The sequence below is a fragment of the Sinocyclocheilus grahami genome, unplaced genomic scaffold, assembly GCF_001515645.1.
Source record: "Sinocyclocheilus grahami isolate Dianchi unplaced genomic scaffold, SAMN03320097.WGS_v1.1 scaffold21.1, whole genome shotgun sequence".
NCBI classification, from domain to species: Eukaryota; Metazoa; Chordata; class Actinopteri; order Cypriniformes; family Cyprinidae; genus Sinocyclocheilus; species Sinocyclocheilus grahami.
Window position 1 is genome coordinate 4087508 of NW_015505200.1, and position 9962 is coordinate 4097469.

At 34.9% G+C, this 9962-nt stretch overlaps 1 protein-coding gene and 1 pseudogene across 1 annotated transcript in view; one reads left to right on the forward strand and one right to left on the reverse strand.

Moving 5' to 3' along the window:
* The window catches only part of LOC107558387 (laminin subunit gamma-2-like), a 10727-nt pseudogene extending 7621 nt beyond the window's left edge, over positions 1–3106 (forward strand).
* Positions 3107–5609: 2503 nt separating this feature from the next.
* LOC107557267 (nicotinamide/nicotinic acid mononucleotide adenylyltransferase 2-like) overlaps positions 5610–9962 on the reverse strand; it is a 14683-nt gene continuing 10330 nt past the window's right edge. Inside the window, exons 7-11 of the mRNA XM_016240634.1 lie at positions 9294–9338; positions 8836–8912; positions 6789–6890; positions 6558–6625; positions 5610–6482 (exon numbers count right to left, since the gene is read on the reverse strand). Coding sequence (XP_016096120.1) covers positions 6380–6482; positions 6558–6625; positions 6789–6890; positions 8836–8912; positions 9294–9338 — 395 coding nt within the window. The 3' untranslated portion in view covers positions 5610–6379. The remainder of the gene's footprint in view (positions 6483–6557; positions 6626–6788; positions 6891–8835; positions 8913–9293; positions 9339–9962) is intronic.

The following is a 9962-nucleotide window of genomic DNA, read 5'->3' on the forward strand; positions in this document are numbered from 1 at the left end:
TCATTCCCTGTATGTCTATTTCAGGAGTTTCCCTCAGGTGATGCGCTGCCAGGCGCTGACACCTTCTCTGATTTGGTTCAGAGAGCTGCTGATCTTGCTGAGCAGTAAGTCATGTGTTAGTCTCAAATGCCACAAACAGTTAAACAACACATGTTGAGATCCATAACTGCATGTGCACTAATAAGGCAGTTGGTTAGCCAACAAAAGCTCTCCAACAGTTTCACATTAAAATGTAGTGGTTCTGAACCTTTTTTGCTTCACGACCCAGACTTTATAGGGAACATCATGTGAAGACATTTTTATTGTACAAAATTTTAAAAAACTAAGTCATGGATTGGATTTGCTATCATAACTATGCATGATTATCAATTGGATTACAATTGTTGCCTTATTTGCATTTAGCATTGTTTTTTCCCTTGCTGTCCATGGTAAGATAGTTGAGAACCATTGCATTAAAAATGTCTTTAACCACTGACTAGACTTCCACAGCACATCTGCAGTACATATCTTGTTGTGCATCCAAAATATGTGACTGAAGGGTGTTTTCTTGCCAGGCACCAAGGTGAGGCAGTGACAGTGGAGACCATTGCAGCCAATTCTCTAGCAGAATCTGAGAAAGCCCTAGACCTCATCCGTGGTGTCATCAACCGAGAAAATAATGTCAAAGACGAGCTCAGGGACCTCAAAAGACAGTAAGTTGCATATAGCTTAACTTTTCTATTAGAAACACTGTTAAACCAGATAATGTTCTCTATAGTACCGAAGTGTTTACCTTCATTGTACAGAGATAAAGACTGTGACCTTACTTTCTAATGATGTTGTTTTCAGGTATGAAGCAGATGTAACTAAAGTGTTTGACATGGATAGGAAGGCCATTCAACTGACTGATGCAGCTGGAAAGGAGAGCGGAGTGGCTCAGAACACTCTCAAACAGTTATCTGACCTGGAGAAGAAACTTCCAAAGCCCCTGGCGGTAGTCAATCTGAATTAAATATTTATGTTTGTAGAAGAGTTTGAAAATTGGGGAATACGGGAGATGCAAGTCTTTGTTCGAACCCCTATTCGCTTCTACAAAATGTTAGCTGTTCATGCTGGAGTCTACAAAAATACGCAATATAACATGAACAATGTGTACTATTATCTTTCTGTTTCTGCAGAAGGACATTGCTGGTGTGGTTTCCAAGTTCGACGGTCTGAAGGGTATGGTGGAGGGGAATTTATCACAGTACCAGGACTTTCAGCAGTATATGCTCAATGAGCAGAAAGAGACAGCTGATCTGTTCAATAAGGCCAAGAGTTTCCAACAGGTAAACCTAATCCTCTGTTAAACATTCCTGACAGTGTGGATGTTCAGAAACCAATCATTTCAAAGACCAATATGTGAAATATGTGTAAGAATGTGATGACTGAAAATTAGCTTGATGTTATGTCGATGATATGCTGACAACAATCAAAAAATTGCAACAAGACTTATATATCTCTGTGAAAAGATTGACCTTTAATGGCTGTTCCTGGGTCAACGGGGAAATTAACAATTGTTTTTACTTTATTTAAGGTTCAAGACAAACTTCTTCCAAGGGCAAATGCAGCAGAAGCTGTTAAAAATAAATCTCTGGAAATCTTTGCCAACAACATGGATAGTCTGGATAATACACTAGAGACACTCAAAGGTACAGATGAACACTAGACTTCTACAAGCTGTTAAATATTATGTGTGCACTACAGTTGAAGAGTTTGTCAGTCAAAAGGTCTGTAAGGTTTTTGAAGGAGTCTCTTATGCTCACCAAGGCTGCATTTATTTGATTAAAAATACAGTAAAACAAGAATATTGTAAAATGTTTTTTATTTTTATTCAAATTGTGTTTGTTTATTTAACAGAGACAATGGACAGTCCATGACTGCCCCAGAACTAGCTACAGAGATCATTTAATCTGCAGTCCCTGTTATTATTCGAATAACTATAATAATATATTTTAAATGTGAGTTTTTAGTAGCCATTCCTCCGAGTCTTCAGTGTCACATGGTTTTTCATAATCAGTATTAAAAATAGATGTGCTGCTTAATATTTTTTTTAGAAATCGTGATACATTTTTCAGGATTAGAAAGTTCAAAAGAACAGCATTGATTAGAAATAGAAATCTTTTGTATCGTCTTTACTGTTACTTTTGATCATTTTAATGAATCCTTTCTGAATAAAAGTATTAATTAAAAAAAAATTCTTACCGACCTTACCATTTGAGCAGTAGTGTATATATCTCCAGATAATGTTCTGTCATTATTTAAACTATCCAACACAATTAACCTTAACTCTTTAAAAATATGCATTTCTCTATTGTGTCTCAGGATTTGATGACCAGATCAGTGGTAATAAGGATCTGGCAGATGCCGCTATTCGAAAACTTCCTAACATCAATGCCACCATCCAGAAGGCCATAGCTGACAACATTAAGACTCAGGACATTCTGGAGGCAATGTCTGCTCACTACAGAGATGCTCAGGATACTATCGACACTCTTACAAACACTGCAACCAAACTGGAGGTATGGCGACCTGTTACGTTGAGTACTCACCCATTTATTTAGTAAAAACAGTATTTGTATTTCACAGAAAGACATATAGTTCAGTTTCTCACAACGTTTGTCACTAGCTGTACTAAATGACCCGAGTTGAGTCGTATACAGAAAGTTTTGAATGTGCTCACAGGGTGCTTGTATGTGTCTCCACAGGGAATGTCAGATGCTCTTCCGCCCTCTTTGGATATTTTGGAAGCTGCCACTAAACTGAAAAAGGACGTGGATGGACTGACGACAGGGGCATCTGTATTTAGAGACAAACTGAATGAAGACAAAAACCAGGCAAAAGCACAGTTAACTCAAGCAAAGAATGTAAGAATGTCTGCTTACATAAAACTATTTGAGAAAGATATTTGAAATCACATGTGATGTGGGGATATATGCTAAATTTTATTTTCTTTGTTGTAAAATCAGGCTGTCATGGAGTCCACTGGGGCACTTGAAAACGCAAAGAATGCCAGGGATGCTGTTAGTGATACCTTAAATACAATCACTGATGTTATGAGCTCACTAGGTGAGTTATAACAATAATTCACGACATGCAAAACATGCAGTCAAGTGCAATGTGAAACAGTGTTTTTTGTATTATTTGTATACTATTATAGTATCAATATTTTAAATTAGATTTTGTTCAGTGTGTTTGCTTATTTTTCATTTTATTTAAAGTTGTAGTAATTTTGTTTGATCATTTTAATGAATCCTTTCTGAATAAAAGTATTAATTAAAAAAAAATTCTTACCGACCTTACCATTTGAGCAGTAGTGTATATATCTCCAGATAATGTTCTGTCATTATTTAAACTATCCAACACAATTAACCTTAACTCTTTAAAAATATGCATTTCTCTATTGTGTCTCAGGATTTGATGACCAGATCAGTGGTAATAAGGATCTGGCAGATGCCGCTATTCGAAAACTTCCTAACATCAATGCCACCATCCAGAAGGCCATAGCTGACAACATTAAGACTCAGGACATTCTGGAGGCAATGTCTGCTCACTACAGAGATGCTCAGGATACTATCGACACTCTTACAAACACTGCAACCAAACTGGAGGTATGGCGACCTGTTACGTTGAGTACTCACCCATTTATTTAGTAAAAACAGTATTTGTATTTCACAGAAAGACATATAGTTCAGTTTCTCACAACGTTTGTCACTAGCTGTACTAAATGACCCGAGTTGAGTCGTATACAGAAAGTTTTGAATGTGCTCACAGGGTGCTTGTATGTGTCTCCACAGGGAATGTCAGATGCTCTTCCGCCCTCTTTGGATATTTTGGAAGCTGCCACTAAACTGAAAAAGGACGTGGATGGACTGACGACAGGGGCATCTGTATTTAGAGACAAACTGAATGAAGACAAAAACCAGGCAAAAGCACAGTTAACTCAAGCAAAGAATGTAAGAATGTCTGCTTACATAAAACTATTTGAGAAAGATATTTGAAATCACATGTGATGTGGGGATATATGCTAAATTTTATTTTCTTTGTTGTAAAATCAGGCTGTCATGGAGTCCACTGGGGCACTTGAAAACGCAAAGAATGCCAGGGATGCTGTTAGTGATACCTTAAATACAATCACTGATGTTATGAGCTCACTAGGTGAGTTATAACAATAATTCACGACATGCAAAACATGCAGTCAAGTGCAATGTGAAACAGTGTTTTTTGTATTATTTGTATACTATTATAGTATCAATATTTTAAATTAGCTTTTGTTCAGTGTGTTTGCTTATTTTTCATTTTATTTAAAGTTGTAGTAATTTTGATATGTGCTTTTGTAATTTCTTAGTTTTTTGTTAATTTTCTATTTAGCTTTAATTTTATTTTTACTTCAGTTTTAGTAATTTTAGTACTTCAACTTAAAATGATTTTATTTCAGCCTAGGCACCATTTCGAATTTTTGTTAAAGTTTTTTACTTTGAGGTTTTTCATCTTTTATTTATATTTTAGTTTAGCTTTTTTTTTTTCAATGAACAAAAACAATTTTTAATAGTTTATTTTAGTAATAGAAAATACATTTGGTAATAAAAGTGTGACAAGATTTGTCAGAGAATCTTGGACTTTTCTATAAAATATAACTTAAAACATTTGATTATGGCATGTCGGATGCAAAACTAAATATATTATAATATAGCTTATTTTTCATTTTATTTAAAGTTGTAGTAATTTTGATATGTGCTTTTGTAATTTCTTAGTTTTTTGTTAATTTTCTATTTAGCTTTAATTTTATTTTTACTTCAGTTTTAGTAATTTTAGTACTTCAACTTAAAATGATTTTTAAACAATTTTTAATAGTTTATTTTAGTAATAGAAAATACATTTGGTAATAAAAGTGTGACAAGCTTTGTCAGAGAATCTTGGACTTTTCTATAAAATATAACTTAAAACATTTGATAATGGCATGTCGGATGCAAAACTAAATATATTATTTGTTGCTAAATATATTATAATATCCAAATTTTTATCCCGGCGCTGAGCAAGGATATTTCTCCTTTAATGTCTGTGACAATGAACATAACCAACAGCATATGAGGTACAGTAAACCTAGTAAACGCTGGGTATGAAGTGGTTACACAAGGAATATCTAATAAAGTTACAATCTCAGTATTTTAATAGGCTTCACATTTTTGAAGATTAACATTCTGGCTTCTAGTTTTATTTATGAAGAGTTTCTAGTTAAAATGATCAAAATTAATCATCATGTTTAACCGGAGACTTATAAAGCATTATCATATGAAAAACAATAATCACAGTAATATATTGAAGTCTTCTTCATATCGTAAGGCCGGAGCCTTCCATAAGCTCGCAATCAATTATGCACAATATACATAATTCGCTGAATCTGTTATTGTTCACATCAAATACACTTTGAATCATTTATAAAGGTTGTATTAGATGTGCAGCAGCTCAAATATTATTCTAATCATTTAAAGGATGTTCCAACCATCAAACGGCTTTAAAAAGAGTTTGAAAGCATATCATTTTTTTTTTGTCATTGTCTAACATGAACAGAAAACTCGAACGATCTCAACGTGGACTCTTCACAAAACAAGCGAAAGCGCAAGGAATCTCATCCTGAAACAAATGGTTTGATGCACAGGCAGTGACCGGCTTTACTAGACACCACATCCGTGGCATGTTAGCATGTTAATGTTGAGCAAAGGAGCTCTGTGAGAAGTAAATGCGCACGAAAGCAAAGTAAATGAAATCGCATTCTTTAATGTGCAAGCAAATACTCCACGTATACATGAATGCACATTGAAGACAAAACACTGAGCCATAATAAAGTATATGAGATGTTCTCTGTACATACAGTTGATTGATGAATAGAAAATATATTTAGAGGTGAGATGAGTCAAAGCACAGTTTTTTTTGCAAACACTGTAACCACAGACTACGGTCTACGTGGTATTTTAAACACTCATGCGCTGAAAGAAAACCCGTAGGCATGCAACTACAAGTACAGAGAGTATTAAATCAACAGCAAAGACCGACATTATAGCAGGCAATGAATTATCTAATTCAATCAAAAACACTCTCTTTTCCTGTCATAGTGTTAGCGAGGCTCTCTCCTCTTCCTCCTATTGGGCACCTAAGCCCACCCAGTCCCTTAAAGCTGATTGGTGGAGCAGATCCCTCAGGCACAGTGCTGTACATCCCAGTGAGACACGAGTAAGAGGGGAGGACAGATTAATGCTCCTCTACATGGAAAAGCAGTGGTAGCACAGGAGGATTTTACTCTAGATTACACACAGAGAGACAGACAGGGATGACTGACGGCTCGGAAGTGGACTTCCCCACCCTATCCAGAAGCATTGATGTAGAGCTGACTCTGCAGGATGTAGTCGATGACGGGCTGGCTCAGGTAATCCACCACGTGACCGTCGCCGTGCTGAAGAGCCAGTCTGGTGAGGAGAAAAGCAGAAGGTTGCGGTGCAGAACGGAGAGATGAATTATGCGGAGACGGCGAGAACACGCACCTGCTCTTGGTGGAACTGACGACTGACATCGGGTGATCGATTTCATCCTTTACCACGATTATATTGTCCTGTGAGAGGAAAACCAAAGCAGTATTAACATCACAAAACAGCAAACACACTCTACACGGCATGCATTTACTGTGTAGTAAAACACAGTTGCTGTGAAACATGTTTTCAGTTGCAAATAATAACTACAGAAGCAAAGCTAAAAGGTTGTACCCCAAATAATACCTTATGCTTTCGGAGCACAGATGAATGGTTCATTATCCTTTCTGTGTCAGCTCCATCCCGAGGAACCACCACTATCCCAAAATCCCCCACAATCACTTCCATCTGGAAGAATATAATAATCACATACTTACACTCTTAAAAATAAAGGTGCTTCAAAAGGTTCTTCAAGCAATGCTATAGAAGAACCATTTTTGGTTCCACAAAGAACCATTCAGTCAAAGGTTCTTTAAAGAACCATCTCTTTCTTACCTTTTTATAATCTGAAGAACCTTCTTTCGCCACAAAGAACCTTTTGTGAAACAGAAAGGTTCTTCAGATGATAAAGGTTCTTTATGGAACCATTTAGACAAAAAGGTTCTTCTATGGCATCGTGAAGCACCTTTATTTTTAAGAGTGTAGTTTAACAACACATGCTAAAGATGCATTGTTAGTGCTATAATTGATCAATCAAAACTGATGCTATTTTCTTTATTAATATATGTTCCTTCTCTTATTGTGTAAAATTCATCAATGCGTGTTATTCTGAAAAAAAAAAATATATATATATATTTGTGAGGTTTCAAGTTGATTACAATTGCCTTAATCCATACTTTGCATCAAAATTTAATGACTGTCACATTATATTTATCATTTTTATAAAAACATTATTACAATAATATAATCAGTAGCAAAAAACTAAAACCATAAAAAATTATTACTTGCACAAAATATTTAAAACAAATAAAATAAAACATAAAAATAACCTTATTTTATTTCAGTTAGTTGTAATAACTCATACATATTAAAATAACTCAAACTAAACAAAAATTTAATTAATAAAGACTGTATAGACATATTTTTAAGAAACACTAATAAAAATGACAAAAACTACACAACTCAATAACTAAAACATAAAATTAACAAAAATTAAACACAAAACATAAAAATAAAAACTAACTCAAAATATAAAAAAACAATGTTTAGTAGTGTGGAAATAATCAGTGATTCTTTAAGCAGGTTACATTGTACCACCAGTAGGTGGAGACAAGCGACAAATATCTTGACTCAAACAATTCAAACCGCATGCTAGCATTCTACTACTACTCTACTACTAATCTTTCTATGGCAGAATTAGTACAAGTAGTATGCTGCTCCGAATTCATAAATTCACTTAAAAGATTTGTTCAAAAACCCAGATTGATTAAGGTACAAATCAAGACTGAATCCGAAATCGCCCCCATTAGGCCACTAATACAGTTCACTTGAAGGAGTGAATGAAAACGAGTGAGTGAATTCGGACACTTAGTGCACTGTTCGCATAGTTTCGCATAGTTCGAAACTGGCAAACTGGCAGCTCCAGTTGTAAGATGAAAGGATTTATCTTGAACTCTGTCATGGAAATTATGTATAAACCCTAATTAAACAATTAAATAATTAATTTACAATGAATTTATACCTGTATTGTATTGTGCTGTTGATTCAGTGCAGGTATTCTCTAGCCATTGAGCATACATCAGTTGCACTCGTTATTGCTGTGCATTGTGGGATTGAATGAGTGCACTCGATAAGGTCCACTAAGGTTTCGGACACCACTAACAATGGCTGTCCCCTCAAATAGTGCCCTATTTAAGGGTATAGGGGGCGATTTCAGACACAGGGCAAGTGATTATCTTTATGATTGAGTCACTGAATTGTTCACTTAAAAGATTTGTTCAAAAACACTGATTCTTTCAAGAAAAAGAAAAAAACTTTGCTGCTTGGAAATGCTCAATGCTTGATTCTGCTTTCGCTTCATTTGGAACCATTTCATTGGTGGAGCAAAACAGACAACCATCAATGTTGTGTCTACAATATTAACTAACTGTTTATTGAACTGTTGAATAAAAGCAATAGCAATATATCATATTCACAACTGCACGTCACCGATCTGAATATAAACAAGGATGTGATTACTTGAGATATTGCTTAATTTAGGCAAACATACAAACTGTGCGCTAGAATATTTAATAAAATATTTAGCCATTTATGAGTAAGAAACACAGGGAAAGAAAGAATAATTATATCTTACATTACTTTCTTTCCATAAGCCAGGGATGCAGAAAGATTCCAGGAGATCACTGCCACAAAGGAGCAGGATACGCAACTCTGAACAAACCACAATCACAGTTACACATCACACCACAAAAAAACACAAGACAGTAATGAGAGGGTTTTCCTTTGCTGTAGGGGTAAACATAACAACTTTGATAAGATTAAAAAGAAAAAAACAAGTCACATTTTTCCCATGAGGAGGAAGAATGAGGCACTACACAGCACACTGATGCCTTCTTCACAGTATACAGACAAACACCACCACATTTCATGACTTATAGAATGATTTCTACTGTTTTGTCTATTTCTCTGACAGAGTTTGTCAGAGTTGATTTCTGTCCCTGGTCAAACTCAGTATTTTCTGACAATGACTCGAAGAGACAAGCAAGGACTGATTTAAAAACCAAAAGCCACAGGAAAATCACATCGTCTCACCAATTTCCTCGTAGCGCATTGCAGTACCAAGTTTGGCATTTTCGTCTGTTCAGAAAAAAACAAAGGCATGGGAGGTCACAGTGATGACTGACTCATAAGGAAGTCACCAGAGTCATGTAAAATTGATACACATATTCTGTGTGAAGCATATGAATAATTCAAAATAATTATATGTAATTATGTGATTACATGAACCCAACCACAAGGCTGTGGCATATCTGTTACAGACATTTTTTTTCGCCCACATTTTTATTTCACAAATTGAAATGGTGACATTAAAATTACAAGACTGAAAGTCTGGGGTGGTTAATTTAATGCTGTGATGAAATATTAAAAATGATGCAATAAAAAATGAACACAAAAATGAAATAAACTGACTTAAGTGATCTGAGGGCTTTTTAACAAATATTCATCTGTGATCTACTGTGATCAATGTGATTAATTAATTTGCATGCCATGTAATAAATGCAGTTAAAATTTGTAAGCAATTTTTCAGCCATTGTAAAAATTAAATGAAATATGAAAGCCTGTTTCTTCTACGGAATAAAAAAATTAAAAAGGTAATTGTGACTTTTTATCTCACAAATCAGACTTTTTGAATTGCAAGATATAAACTGTGAATTTATATCTCTAGAATTGCAAGATTTAAACTATATATATACATATATA